Source organism: Rhincodon typus, chromosome 21, assembly GCF_021869965.1.
Source record: "Rhincodon typus isolate 14 chromosome 21, sRhiTyp1.1, whole genome shotgun sequence".
In the NCBI taxonomy this organism is placed as follows: domain Eukaryota; kingdom Metazoa; phylum Chordata; class Chondrichthyes; order Orectolobiformes; family Rhincodontidae; genus Rhincodon; species Rhincodon typus.
In genome coordinates this window covers 19,092,310-19,108,447 of record NC_063352.1, presented here as the reverse complement: position 1 = coordinate 19,108,447, position 16,138 = coordinate 19,092,310, and the positions used below count along the sequence as shown (strand labels likewise).

The following is a 16,138-nucleotide window of genomic DNA, read 5'->3' as shown; positions in this document are numbered from 1 at the left end:
ATTCATTAAATTTGTAAAAAAAAAATCTTTTTTTGTTTTGTGGGATGTGGATATCACTGGCAAGGCCAGCACTTGTTACCATTCTTAATTATCCTCAGAAGATGATAGTGAGCAGACTTCTTGGATCCTTGTCCACACTTCAGTGTTACTAGAGAGATCAAGAATTTCGTTTCAACTACAGTGAAGGAGAGGTGACAAGGTTCCAAGTCAGGATGGTGTGGGTTTTGGAGGGGAACATGGTGGTGATCTCATTCTTCTCCGCAGTAAAACAAAATGAAATTCCAATGGTGGGGTGACAAATGAGAGAAAAGTCAAACCCATACTGAGGGAAACACTGTGAAGAACTGCTCAAATCAGATTGTTTCAAATTCTCACTGCCAAGCTCCTCCAACCATTCTGTTCCCTATGCCTGGTTTCTGTTGCTCCTCAAGAGACTGAATTTATTATTGGTGGAGCAGCAAGGAAAGGGCGAAAGCACCCACAGCTGGCGGGGTTGGAGCAGATATTCTGACTGGTTTCACTGACATCACATGGAACCAAAACCTGGACAAGATACAGCAAGAAAGCAACAAGCAGTGGGAGGTTTCACTTAACAACGTTCATCCAAGATCAGCTAACGCAGCGCCAAAGTTGGGCTGGCTCAGGTTCACAGAATGGATGGACTGGGGTTGGAGGAGAGAAGCAACAGCAGGAGGGGCAGTCACAGGCACAAAAATGAAGAAATTCTGAAGCCTCCATCTGAATGAATTAGACAGTTTGACTTTCACATTCTTTAAAGACCTAGACAGCTTGATCTGCAGGTAGACTCTCAAGGGGACTATTAATTTTGAAGCTCTGTGCTGTATTTGGATATAGAGGTGACTGGAAGATCTTTCACATCAAATGTTACGTGTTTCAAGCGATAGACAAGTTCAAGGAAATGATGGCTGCCTGGTGAATCAATGATGTTGCTGTTGTCAGCAATGCTACTAGTGGATTTTCAGCTGAATGGATTTGTTTGTTTTCCACCCCCATATTCTAATTAAATTCATTCTAAAACTTACCCGAATTCAGCCTCTGGCTGTAGTGGGAATTGAATTTAATAAATCATTAATAGCTTATAGGAGGTTGTGAAGAATTGGATTAGTGTTTAAAGGATTATTTTAACTCTGGTTTGCTGTCCATGTCCTTCTAGGTGGTGGAGGCTGAAAGTCTGGAAGATGCCAAAGGAACCCCCAGATGTTAACAGTGGAAGATTCAGCAATGTTATTGGAATGCTACCGGAGATGGTTAGACTTGCTCTTGTTGGAGATGGTGGTTACCTAGAACTTGTGGCAGAAATGTTACTTGCTACTTATCACCTTGAAACTGAATTTGACCCAAGCCTTGATATCGATAGCCTGGATATAGTCAGTTGGATACAGTATCAAAAAACTTTCAAATGGTTGATTATTTTCAATCACCAATCATCACCTCATTTCTGACCTTACAGAGTGTGCGCGTGCGTGGGCGGGCGGGGGTCATTGATGAAAGACCAAAAATGCTGGGCCTATGACAAAATCCTGAAAATCTCCTACAGCAATGCCCCAGGACTGCAATGATTGACCTCATGCACAACTATCTTCCTTTGTGCTAAGTACAACTCCAACTAGTGGAGTTTTCCTCGATTCTCATTAGTCCCAATACTGCCAAGGTTTCTTGATACCAGACTCAGCAAGTGCTGTCTGTCATCCTCACTTCCACTCAAGTTCAGCTCTCATATAAGGCTGGATTGAAGCTACAATTCAATCAGAAGCTCCGTGGCCTTGATTGAAACTAATCTGAGCATGTGAGCAAATTATTGCTGTGAAAACTGTTGACAACATCTTCTGTCACTTTGTCGATGATTTAGAGCAGGCTGATAAAATGCTAGGTTCATGAATTGGATTTGTCTTGTTTCAAAATGCACAGATTTCTAAAATTTGCCATCATTGCAACAATCAGCAAATGAGGTTATTTCTTCCATCAAGTGTGCAAACACTTAATTTCAAACTTTTATCTAAGTGTCCTCCATCTATTTCTGGTCAGATTCAAATTCTTTGCTGAGTGTTCTTATTTTGTATATCCTACATCATACTCATTATAGTAGACTTCTCTGGACAAAAAAAAGAAATTGGCTTAAAATAATGCACTGAAAGCTGACACGACAAGTGGCACCACAGAATAGTGGCCATTGATGATACCTCTTAAGCATCAAAACTTCATGCCACACCGGTTTGGAAAGATGCTGAGCAACCATATTCTGGACAGCCTAATTTTGCTGCATCATCCCAAACAATAAACAATTTGCAATAATGAAAGCAGCTGTTCTTTAATTAACACTAGAAATGGATTTCTACATTAAGTCATTATTGATTATATATTTAAATCCTGAAATTTTTTCAGAGAACTTAAATCAACTCTTCACTTTCTTGCCGTAGAAATTTAAACTAATGATTCAGAGTGTTTCAATCTTCTGCAGCGCAAAATTATTTTCATAGAGTCAGGAGAGCAGAAAATTTTATAGGAGAGTATAAAGAAAATAAGAATATATGGTCCTTAAAAGGTTATCTTAAAAGAGGGCCTGATTTGCAACAATTCAGTATTCGCAAAAAAAATGTGTATGCACTTTTGTGTATGCATGTCATTTTGCATTATGCATTCTGGTATAATATGGCAAGTTGCAAATGTGTGTGTCGGGCAGGGATCAAATCAGTATCACAAATGCAAAGTTTCTCCCATTTTAATGAACGCATTAAGTGTAGAGGAAGTTCCTTATAAGTTTGGTAAAAATCTAATAAAGTCTAACTTACTGAGGTCACGAGTCAGTGCTTAGGTGCTGTATCCAGTTCACCTACTGATTTATCAAAAGGTACCACGAGTCTGAAGAGAAAAATCACTGATCAAGTTTGGTGAAAATCAGATAAAATGATAAGTTATGAGGTGATAAGTTAGTGTTCATGTATAAAGGTCTACAGAAGCACAGTCCAGCACACTAAGCATGCCCATTTTCAAAAGAAATCCCCCAGATAACAGATAGGAAGTCACAGGTTCTGTGAAAGTCCTCAAGTTCTCGGGTTGAGATACAATATAAATGAAGCTAATAAACGAGGCTTCTTTTATTCACAATACAAAAAAATCTGTACATCAAAATCTCCTTAAACTTAGCTTGTATCTGGTACAGCATTTTTAAGAATCCCTCCCATATCAGCGGGTCTACTGATGTAGAGGGATTATTAAATCAAATTCCATTTTGCTACAAGGGATACTGGGAACTTTTGAAGTGAGGATTTTAGAAGTGTATTATGCAAGGCCACCCATACTTCCACAAAAATTACAAACCAGTCATTTCAAGTCATGAAAGGCGTTAACGTTTTAAAATTTGACACATATAGTAGAACATCCATTATCCGTGTTTCATTTAACAGCTAAAATTCTGTAAAACATTACTGCACAGCTCATTAGTAGCAATTTCTTCCTCAGTAATTTAACATTACTGCACATTTTATTTATGTTAATTGCATTGGATTATCTTTCGATCCTTTATTAGGAATATTCTTGTCTCATACTTGTACTATCAAAATTTGGGCACAATGTCACCAACCAATTTTCAACATTGTGTGTCACCAAACCGTGAGAGAGATTATGGAGGTTGCAAAACACTTATTTTGACCGCTTATTGGTGTTATTGCAAGTAAATAAATCTTACGTCGGAGGTCGTTAATGACAGACACAGGCTTGATGACATTTCCAGAACTGGAAAAGACCTGGGTAATATGATTCTGCATCATACACATCATACAGAATCCTTGTTCATTACCTGCAAAAAAAAAATAATAATTTTTATTTGCTTAAAATGAGTAAGACGATTGCTGCTTCACAGCAATAAAGTAGCAGAATAATTTTGTACAAGTATACAATTATATGGATGACCTTTATCAAATAACACCTTCCATTCAAACTTTTTTGCTCTGACATAATTGGAAGTGTCCAAGTCTCCCACAATCATCCTGACATCCTCAACACCAAAAAAGTGTCAAATGTTCCAAACTTAAATCCCTTCTATTATCCTCTGTGACCTTGATACTTTGTTTCTTCAATTCCATTAAATTTGCTGCGGTTGACTACGTCACATTCCTCCAACTCCTATCCTTGTTCTACTGTTTAGATCTGCTCTTTAAAAGTTCCACCCTTACCCATCTAAGCAATGCATCTAAGAACTGCCTTTTTGACCCTTGCAGTCCTCTTCAAAGAGCCCTGAGAACTTAACTTTTGCTCATTCTTCATTTGCATGCAGCCCCACAGTACCATGAACTACAGACATGAGGGGGAGCTTTCAAATTGACAGCAGTGACAGCTAGCTTTACACCTGCACAATCTACATCGACACTATGTAGTTAGATCATCTCTGTACTGAGAGGTTGCTTTGCTAACAACTGGCCGTGTAAGAATCTCTGGATTCCATCTAACCCACCACGCATTTAAGTTAAACCAGCCTGTCTATAACCATCACATCCTGTTCAGCTTCAAGTTGAACTACAACCCATATCCCCTCAGAGTGCCACTCATTTCCATTTCTGTAACATTGCCAAACTTGTCTGCCACTTCCAGCCTCAATTAATCTCTGGCTTTCCTCTCTGACCTTCTGTAAACTCCAACTTTGACAAAGTTTTGCTGCATGTATTCTGCCTCATGTTCATTTGTGATCCCCATTATATTAGCTCTTGGTGATCTACACTTGGGTCCTCAATCCTCACCACACAGAGTTAAAAGGCTGCAACACCCGTTTTCAAGCAAGTCATGTTTCCATGTAGGGTTAGTGCGGCCCACGTGGTGCTCTTACCCAAGTTGAAGTCCCACTTTAGGGTTTGAGCGCCAAAATAAGTATTGACTCACCACTGCTGATTTGAGCAAGTATGGAACTGTGAAATCGACCAATTCCACATCATGAACAAAAACAGCAGTCTTGTGTGACATCTGACTACCCTTACTCAACACACACACCAATCAATCTACACAGACAAACCAACCAGCAGCAAGAATCTTAATTTACTGACCTACTGGAAATACACCAGCTTGACCAATGAGCAGTAAGATCCTGCCAATATTTCCATCCACTATGTGCAACTTTCACCTGTTCCCAGTTATTCCTCTAGATGATGGGCAGAGAAGAATGCTGCCCAAAATGCCTCCGTTCTACTCTTTATGGATAGACAGACAATAAAATGCAAGAGCAAAAGTAGGCCACTCAGCCCATCGAGCCCATTCTGCCATTCATTGAGATTATGATTGATCTGATAGCCTGCAACTCCATTTTCCTGACTTATCCCCATAACCTGTGCTTCCCCTTAACAATTAAAATCTATATCTCAGCCTTGAATTTGCCAAATAGCACGGTAGCTCAGTGGTTTGCACCTGCTGCCTCTCAGCACCACTGACCCAGGGGCGATTCCAACCTTAGGTGACTGTGTGCAGTTTGCACATTTTCCCTGTGTCTGCGTGGGTTTATGCCAGGTCCTCCAGTTTCCTCCCATAGTCCAAACATGTGCAGGTTAGGTGAACTGGCCATGTTAAATTGTCCGTAGTGTTTAGGGATGTGCAGACTATGTGGATTAGTCATGGGAAATATGGGGTTACAGGGATAGGGTACGGATCCGAGTCTGGGAGGGATGCTGTGTGGGGGGCGTGGAGGTGGGGGCGGGGTTGCTCTTTGGAGGGTCAGTGCAGAGTTGATAGTGCTGAAAAAGCCATTCAGCCTGTGAGGGTTCTACGATACTAAACGTTTCAGCTTCAAAAGCCCTCTGTGGTTAAAGAATTTCACACATTCAGCATCTTCAGTGAAGAATATCCTTGCCAGTCTTAATTGGGGGATTCCTTACTTTGGGATTATGTCCTATGGTCCAAGGCTGTCTAAAAAGGGGACACAATCTCGTTGTATCCACCCTGTCAAGCTCCTAAGAATCTTACATATTTCTCTACGGTCTCCCCTCATTCTTCTAAACTCCAATAAGTACAAACCCAACCTACTCAGCCTCTTCTCATAAGAAAATTTCTCTATATCTAGATTATCCTAGTGAACCTTCTCTGAGCTATGTCCAATGACAACACATCATTCTTTAGTTATGGGGTCTAAAGATGTTCACAGAACTCCAGGTGCGAACTGACTAGTGCTTTGTATAGTTTTAGCATGGTTTTCCTATTTTGAGACTCTATTCTCTTTGAAACAAAGGCAAACATTCCATTTGCCTTCACTTGCCCGAACTTGGATTATTTTTGGGTACAGCACAAATTTTACGTGTAACTGTAAATGTTTCTTCAATATTTCCTAACTTAGTCAGGGATTTATGCGCATGACACCCATACAATGATATCCTGATGTCAGTCATGCTAGCAGAACACCGGACATGACTCAAGGGGAGGCGATGGCCTAGTGGTGTGTTATTTCGCAGGACTGTTAATCCAGAGACCCAGGAAATGTTCTGGGGACCTGGGTTCAAATCCTGCCTTAGCAGGTGAATTAAGAGCCCGATGATGACCATGAAAACATTGTCGATTGTCAGAAAAACCCATCTGGTTCACTAATGTCCCTTAGGGAAAGAAACTGTTAATCCTCACCTGGTCTGGCCTATATGTGACTGTGGACCCACAGCAATGTGGTTGACTCTTAACTGCCCTCTGGGATGGGCAATAAATGTTGGTCTGGCCAGGGAGACCCTCAACGCATGAATTAAAAAAAGACAAATTAAGGAAATGAAAACTCAGGATTCAAAGGATGATTCATATCATTCAGCAACTCTGGGAACTGGTCTGCAGTGGATATATGATGTGGGGAGACAAAAGGTGAAGCAACAATCAAACTCAACAAAGAAAGATTGTATATACATACATGCTCTAGAATGTTCCCGGGAAAGCATGTAATTTGCAAGAGGTGGCGTATAAGTCAAACACTGCAGTGCAGAGTTTAGGAAGCAGGTGTTGCCCAGATTTTGGAGGCCAGCTCCTATTTTGTGCATCTGTTGCCATTTCAAAGAGATTTTTTCTGCAGGAAACAGTATTTTCTGTGGAGGTGCTATTCCATCACCACTGCCAAGTACATCTGAAATTAAAAATAATTTTATATATCAGAAGTAATGTAGGAAAACAATGTTAAAAACTTTACAATTAAACAAAGCACATCAGAGGAAACTATTCACATTACAAAGTGTTACTGCATACAACATTGACAAAACAGAGTATCTCCTGACACCACGCTGGCAGAGGAGGTTGGCACTGCTGATCTCATCAATACTTGCCAAGAGACAGAAGCAGGAGCTGACTCCACCTACATGCATGTTTGAAATTCTACTGATACCCGAAGAACACTCACCAGCACTGCTCTGCTGGACAGTCTCTGTGCTCAACCCTCCCACTTCCCACACTGCTTGGCTACCTACCTCACTCAACACATCTTTTGGCAACCTCCGCCCCTTCATTTGGCACCCTAACCCCATTGCCATCTCACTTGCAACCCCCCCCTCACCCAAGTCACTCCGCTCCCAGTTCCCCCACTGCCTCTCTCCACTTGTCATCTTGCTTCCAGGGATGATGAGCAGTAAGGCAGCAAGGAGTTAAGTGAGAAGGAGGCAGTGAGGGGTTAGAAGCAGAGCTGCCAAGTATTTGGAGTGGAGCAGTGAGCAAATCATAATCCCAGGACCGGAATTCATTTAAAATATTTGGAAAACACTCATTTTATTGACTCAAATTCTTTGATACACAATATTGCTGCTATATCACTGCTGCTGATTGTGACATTATAGTCTCTGTCTGTATTGGCAGTGAGTGCACCCCATTCAGAGCTGTGGTAATAGCTTTTTACAAAATGGTATAAAATAGTGCAATAGGCAGAAAAATGGCAATTCCTTACCTAGGAGTGGTGGCAGCATAGTTAAGAAGAATTGCCCTGGGAGCTCTCAATATTGAGTCAGGTCCACATGAAATCTCATGGCATCAGGTTAAACATGGGCAAGGAAACCTACTGATTACCATGTACCATCTTCCCTTAGCTGATGAATCAGTAGTCCTCCATGTTGAGCAACACTTGGAGGAAGTACTGAGTGCAAGGGTGCAAAATGTACTCTTGATGGGAACCTTCAATGTCCACCACCAAGAGTTGAGCTGATCGAGCTGATCGAGTCCTAAAGGACACAGCTGCTGGGCTTCTGCGGGCGGTGAAGGAATCAACAAGAGGGAAAAACATACTTAATCCTTCCTCACCAATGTGCCTGCTGCAAATACATTTGTCCATGACAGTATCGGTAAGAGGGACCACCGCACAGTCCTTGTGGAGTTAAAGTCCCACCTTTTCAATGAGAATACCCTCCATCGTATTGTTAGGCACTATCACTGTGCTAAATGGGACAGACAAACAGGTCTAGCAACTCATCCATGAGGTGCTGTGGCCATGAACAACAGCAAAATTGTACTCCAGCACAACCTACACTTCATGGCCCAGCATATCCCCTGCTCAACCATTACCTTCAAGCCAGAGCATAAACCCTGGTTTAATGGAGAGTGCAGGAGGGCATGCCTAGGTGCAGCACCAGACATACTGAAAAGAAAAAAATGGGTTGTCAACCTGGTGAAGCTAGTAAACAGAAGAACGTGCATGCCAAACAACATAAGCAGTAAGTGACAGACAGAGCTAAGTGAACCTGATCTACAGAAGAGATCCAAGGAAAAAACCCAAAAGAACTACAGATGCTGTAAATCAGAAACAAAAACAGACGTCGCTGTAAAGCTCAGCAGATGTGGCAGCATCTGTAAAGAGAAATCAAAGTTAACTTTTCGGGTCAGATAGCCCTTCCTCAGAACTGACAGTAGCTAGAAAGGTGGAGGAACACAGCAGGCCAGGTAGCATCAGAGAAGCAGGAAAGTTGACGTTTCGGGTCGGGACTTTTCTGAAGGACCATTTCTGAAGAAGGGTCCCAACCGAAAACGTCAACTTTCCTGCTCTTCTGATGCTGCCTGGCCTGCTGTGTTCCTCCAGCGCCACACTGTTATCTCTGACTCCAGCCTCTGCAGTTCTTACTATCTCTGTAGCTAGAAAGCTAGAAAGTTATATGCAGAAGATAGGATAGGGGGAGGGGATCAGGTGTGAATGATAGTGGGGATAGAGCCCAAGAGAGAAGAGCAGTTGGACAGTCAAAGGAATGGATAATGATCTGGCTAAGAGGCTGAATAGCTGTTAATGGAGACCGTTAGTGGCTTACAATAGGTAAGTGTGTAATGGCAAACTATATGATAATAAGGCCTAATGTGTGAGGTAGAGGGCCAGGACATGGGAGAGTTTAGGCCCTAAAATTATTGAATCGATATTGAGTCCAGAGGGCTGCAGGGATAAGATCCAAGCTCTGTAGACGTGCCATATCTAGCCATGAATGGTGGTGGGCAACTTAACAAGTCACTGAGGAGCTCCACAAATATCTTCATCCTCAATGATAGAAGAACCCAGTGCATCAGTGCCAAAGATAAGGCTGAAGCATTTGTAACAATCTTCAGCCAAAAGTGCTGAGTGGCTCATCCATCACAGCCTCCTCCAGTAGTCCCCAGCATCACAGATACCAGTCTTCAGCCAATGCGATTCATTCCACATGATATCAAGAAATGGTTAGAGGCCCTGGGTACTGCAAACAGTATGGGCCCTGACAATATTCCAGCAATAGTATGCAGGCTTGTGCTCCAGAACTTGCTGCTTCCCTAGCCAAGCTATTCCAGCACATCTACAACACTGGCAACTACCTGACAAATGTGGAAAATTGTCCAGGTATGACCTGTACACAAAAAGCAGGTCAAATCCAACCCAACCAATTGCCGCCCCTCCTTCTACTCTCGATCATCAGTAAAGTGATGGAAGGTGTCATTAACGTGCTATCAAGCAGCACCTGCTTAGCAATAATATGCTCAAACACTCAGCTTGGATTCCACCAAGGCCACCTAGTTTCTGACCTCTTTACAACCTTGGTTCAAAAGAGCTGAATTCCATTGGTGAGGTGAGTGAGACAGCTTTTGACATCAAGGCCGCATTCGACTGAGAGTGGCATCGAGAAGCCCTACCAAAATTGGAATTAATGGAATCTGGGGGCATCCTCCGCTGGTTAGAATCATACCTGGCACATAGGAAGATGGTTGAGATTGTTAGAATCAGTCATCTCAGCTCCAAGACATCTCAGACATCTCAGCTTCATCTCTGCAGGAGCTCCTTAGTCAGAAGTCACAAGACACCAGGTTATAGTCCAACCATCTTCAGCTTCTTCATCAATGACCTTCCCTACATTACAAGGTCAGAAATGGGGTCGTTCGCCAATGACTGCACAATATTCAGGACTCTTCGCAATTGCTCAGATACTAAAGCTGTTCATGTTCAAATGCAACCGGTCCTGGACAATATTCAGACTTGGGCTGACAAGTGGCAAGTGGCAAGAAACTTTTACACCACACAAATACAAGGCAATGACCATCTGGAAGAAGAGATAATCTAACCGCCACCCCTTGACATTCAATGGTGTTACCATCACAATCTCCCATTATCAATATTCTAGGGTTACTACTGACCAGAAATTCAACTGGAATCGCCATATAAATAGTGACTACAAAAGCAGGTCACAGGCTAGAAATACTGCAAGTAACTCATTGCCTGACTTCTCAGACCCTGTTCACCATTTGCAAGGCACAAGTCAGGCATGTGATGCAATACTCCCCACTTGATTGGTAGAACATGCATAACATCCACTCCCTCCACCACTGAATCCAAGTAGCAGCAGTGTGTGTGTAATCTACAACAGGAAATTCATCCAAGATCCTTAGACAGCACCTTCCAAACCCACAACCACTTTCAAAAACAAAGTTGCTGGAAAAGCTCAGCAGGTCTGGCAACATCTGTGCAGGAGAAAACAGAGTTAACGTTTCGGGTCCGGTGACCCTTCCTCAGAACCCACAACCACTTTCGTCTTAAGTGGAAAGGCAGCAGCTACGTGTGAACAACATCACCTGCTAGTTCCCCTCCAAGTAACTCAAATGTCACTGGCTAGGCCAACATTTACTGCATATCCCCAATTACCAAGGTGATAGGATGAGTTACCATCTTGAACCACCACAGTCGTTCAGGAACAGGCATGCCTACAGTACTGTCAGGAAAGGGGTTGCAGGATTTTGACACTGCAGTGAAGGAATGGTGATAGGGTTCAAGTCAATCAAGTAACTTGGAAGTGAACTTGCAGTGGTGGTGCTCCCTTGCATCTGCTGCCTTGTCCTTCTAGACGACAGAGGTCTTCAGTTTGGAATTACTGTATTACTGTAGTGAATCTTAAAGATGGCACACAATATTGCCATTTGCACTACTAGTAAAGGAAATGAATGTTGAAGGTAGTAGATGAGGTGCCAAGCAGGTGCTTTGCTATAGAAGGCACTGAACTTAGTATGGATGTTGGAGCTGCACTTATCCAGGTGAACCAGATGAGTTTTTCCAACAAATGACAATAGCTTTACATTACAATTTGACTGAAATCAAATTTCACGATTTGCCATTTCCGGATTGCCACAGAAAATCAGTTTAGGGCTCTAGATTACTGGTCCAGTGTCTTTAACACTATGTCACTACATAGCAACAAAAAACATACTTTAATGCTGTTTATTTGTCTAAGGTATGGCAGTTGATTCAGTGTAATTAAAAAGGGGAGAAGACAAAAAAAGTAACTATTGGCCAGTTATTGTATGTTATTGAGAAAATGTTACCGTCTTATAAAATATGTAATAGCAGAGGATTTAGAAATACATAATATTATCAAGGAGAGTTAACATTGCTTTATGAAGGGGAAGTGATGCCCAACAAATTTACTAGAATTCTTTGAGGAAGTAGCAAGCAGGATAGACAAAGAGGAAGTAGTGGATGCAATATATTTTGATTTTCAGAAGACGTTTATCAAGGTACCACACATCAGGTTACTTAATAAAGATATGAGCCAATAAGAGATAACACATTAGCATTGATAGAGGATTGGCTAACTATTAGAAGACAGAGTTGGCAAAGAGGACATTTCACGATGGCAAGCTGTAACTACTGGAGTGTCACAGGGATCAGTGCTGGAGCCACAATTATTTACAATATATATGAATGACTTGGATGAGGAGAGTGAACATATAGTCAAATCTGTGGATAATACAAATAGGTGGCAAGACAAGTGGTACGGATGACACAAAGAGTCTACAGAGGGATAGAGACAGGTTAAGCAAGTGGGCAAAAACTTGACAGATGGAATATGTGGGAAAATGTGGTATTATGCATTTTAGCAGTAAGAGTAAAATGAGCTGAAGACTACTTAAGTGGAGAAAACCTGCAGAAAGCTACAGAAGAGGGATTCGGGAGTCCTTGCCCATGAATCACAAAAAGCTAACATCCAAGTTCAGTTGGTAATAGGGAAGGCAAATGGAATAAAATAACTTTAGTTCAAAGGACAGTGAACAGAAAGCAGCTGTTCCCTTGAGTCAAAAGGTTAATAACAGGGGATCATAACTTTAAATTGAAAGGCAGAGAGGGGATTTGAGGAAAAATGTTTTCATCCAGAGTGATAGGTGTCTAGAAGGTACTGCCTGGGAGGGTGGTTGAGGGTGGTAACCTTACAACCTCTAATAGGTACTTGGATGAGCATTTGAAGTATCGCAACATTCAAGGCTATGGGCCTATAATGGGAAAGTGGGACTAGTGTGGATAATAGTATATTTTTGGTGGTACAGACTTGATGGGCCAAATGATCGCTTCTGTACTGTACAATTCTATTATTCCAAGGTTCACTCAGCAGATACCAGATATAGAGGGTCAGGCTGAGTAGTTTGTCCTGTACTCGGGAATATAGAATGAGAGGCAACCTTATTGAAACACACATGATGATTAGGGGATTTGTCAAGGTAGATGTACAAAGGTTGTTGGCTCCCCGTGGGAGGGACTAGGACCAGAGGGCATAATCTCAGAATAAGGGCTCACACATTTAGGACAGAAATGAGGAGGAATTTTGTCTGAAAGTAGTGAATCTGTCAAATATCAATGAATGCAGAAGCTGCACTGTTAAGTGCCATCAAGACAGAGACAGATGAATTTTGAATTGGCAAGGGAAACAAGAAAAGTGGAGTTGAGGTCTAACAGATCAGCCATGATCTCATTGAATGATGGAGCAGATCCAATGAGCTGAATGGCCGACTCCTGTTCCTACACCGCATGGTCTTCTAGCTTTTGTCACCAAGCAAATTATTGGATCATTTCTGAAGCATTAACTTCCTACTTTACTGTTGTTTACATTGAATAATTTTGAAATTATCGAATAGTACAAGCATAGTAAATTGTAAAAGACAACATACAGCCTGCTTTGAGCTCCAACAGATTTTGCAAGAAGTACTGCAGTTTATTCACTGGAGTTTAATATTCCACAAGACTGAAATATTCTAATATTGCACGCAGTCTGCAAGTTACACCATGTCTGATGAACGGTACAAAAATTGGCCTCAACAATATTAAATTAACTTTTACGAATGAGACCAACTATTTATTCAGTTTGATTTTTATGCATGTGCAAACAAGTATAATACAATGTCTTGTTCTTTCTTTATAAACTGCAATGATGCACTGTGAAAAACATTGACTTAACAGCTTGTGCAAACACCATTGAATTCCCCACTCATTTAGCAAAAAGACTAAGCAGTACAATAATGCAACAAAACACTGCTCTTTTGGAGTTGGGAAACTGACAACTTAGCAATAAATCCAAAGAAAATAAATTTGATTCGATTAGTTAAAGGGATGCGCAAAACAAGTATGACCTGAAACAAAGCAAGATTCAGAGATAACATTAGTCATTGAAATTAAACAGAAAAACTGAAATATTCACACACAATTAAACAAAAAAGATTTAATAAACAAGAAAGGACCCAAAAATGCAATGAGGAATCACGCAAAAGCCAGTTTAGGACAATTAGAAGATTTAAGAGAACAGTCGAGGCTGACTGCAGAGAGCAATATGTTAAGCTATTCAATTATCGCTTTGGTTTAGCTGGTACCATTCTTGCATTGGGCACAGGTTAAAAACACAATGATCTCAATATACACCAGTAAATTCACACTGGGGAGAGACGGTTCACCTGCTCTGAGTATGGAAAAGGTTTCTCGAGGTCAACAATATATTCTTTGAACCACAACGATTGGATTTTGCCGCTAATCACATTCAGGACCTAACAGCATTCATTGCAATTGGTTTCTCCTAATTGTTGGAAATTGTAACAATGTTTGCATTCTGGAGAAGATTTTGCTGTAAAAAAAAACAACACAACTAATCTAGGTTGACAGCTCCGTGCTTTAAACAGAGTGCTGCAATATTGAAAGATGCCATCTTTCAAGTGTAATGCTTAGTGGAGGACCGGTTTCTGATTTAGAAGAAAGCATACAATGAAGATGAAGAATAGAGATTTAAGCAATCTTGCACCATAAACAGACCAACTACTCATCACCAGATTGTGGGATCTTGCTGTGCATAATTGACACTTGTATTCATCTGGCTACATGTCAGGGGTAATTGTGAAGCAAACAAGACTTTTTATCTTAAATGTTCATTCATGAAATTACGCCAATATACAATCTACGTGAGGATGAAACGAACAGAACAATGTGCTGAAAGGATGAGATGAAAATGGGTGGCAGAATACTTTTCTGGAGCATAAACCAACTGCAATTAGTGGCATGTTTTTGTGCTGTACAGACCAAGTAATCGCCTCACTATTGCAGAATTCCCAACCAATGACCTGCTGGTGCAGCCACAGTAATTATATGACTTGTCCAGTTAACCTTCTGGTTAATAACGACCCCTAGGTTGCTCTGATGAGAGTTTTGACAAAGGTAATATGATTGTATTATGAGGGAGGTGTTTGAATTCACTTTTGTTAAAAAGAATCATTGGTGCCAGCCAAGTGCCAAGCAATGTTACTCGTCAGCCCAAGCCTGGGTGTTGTGCAGTTGTAGGCAAGAAGAATTACTTCTAGTATACCACAGACATGCAATTCTGGAGTCTTTAAGATACTCAGAAATATGAAGACATCATTTCTCATATTATACAATCTACTTATGATTATAAGGGAGATTCATACCATTCTAATAAATCTGGAATCATTAAGCTGATGCTGCAAGGGATTTAATACAGATAATTGTATTTGATGAGCAGCACAAAAGAAGGCCAAACCAACTGTATGTATAATAAACGGACATGTATAGTATCTGAACATTAGAGAGGCACAGTCATTAGTAAAAATGAATAAGATCCTAGGTGCAGGCACTGAATGTTTATTGAAAAATTTCTATAGATGGAAAACTAGTAGGAAGAAACAGGATTGAGATGACAAGTGGAAACAGCGGCTTAGTACACAAACTGGACAATTGTGCTCCCCAAACCTGTCCATTCCCAAGTCCGTATCGCCCATCATAAACCCATAGTGCTGCCAATTAATGCAAGTTCTATCTAACTTTTGTTCATTACGATTTCTAAGTAGATTTTTTTTTCAGTAAACTTGGTTTTTGTTAAGAATGTTTTGATGAAGACAGTCTCATGATAAATTAAGGTAGATGGACAGTGCAGCAATAGATGTTGTGAAAAGTCAAGCAGCAGCATTAGCATCAGGAATGAAGAAGCACATTGAAAGCACCTGAAAAAGCTCATCACAAGATCACAGTATCTGTAAACTTGGTCTATAAATTTGAGACTAAGTGATTGTTGTCAGGGAAAGGTTAGACAGAAGGCCAACAGGGGGAAAGAAACAGAATATAGAACTTTAAAATCTTAAATGAAATTTAATAAAAATTAAGTCATTTACTTGGAATTAGAAGCACAGAACTGAAGGATATATGGATGAAATTCTGCAGCCCGAGAGATCACAGCAGGCCATGACAAGGAGATATCCAATAAATGCAGTGATAATTCATTCAACACAAAGCTGCATCCATCAAACTTACTTTGATCTTTTTGTACTAGTTGCTTCGGTTTCTCTTGTAGTGCACTTGTGAACAAAGCAGCTCCAGGTATAGGTCCTAAGATTTTATTCTTTGGTACCTCTGTAATAGGGGATGTTGCAC

At 41.0% G+C, this 16,138-nt stretch overlaps 1 protein-coding gene across 2 annotated transcripts in view; it reads right to left on the bottom strand.

Moving 5' to 3' along the window:
- Window positions 1-16,132, bottom strand: part of usp42 (ubiquitin specific peptidase 42) — a 68,392-nt gene extending 52,260 nt beyond the window's left edge. The window contains exons 1-3 of one of the 2 annotated variants that reach the window (XM_048609270.1): window positions 16,019-16,132; window positions 6,884-7,093; window positions 3,707-3,817 (exon numbers count right to left, since the gene is read on the bottom strand). In XM_048609270.1, the coding sequence (XP_048465227.1) occupies window positions 3,707-3,817; window positions 6,884-7,010 (238 nt within the window). In that variant the 5' untranslated portion in view covers window positions 7,011-7,093; window positions 16,019-16,132. Of the gene's footprint in view, window positions 1-2,810; window positions 2,881-3,706; window positions 3,822-6,883; window positions 7,094-16,018 lie in introns of those variants that run through there. The other variant, XM_048609271.1, reaches the window with a different exon arrangement.
- Window positions 16,133-16,138: the final 6 nt, after the last annotated feature.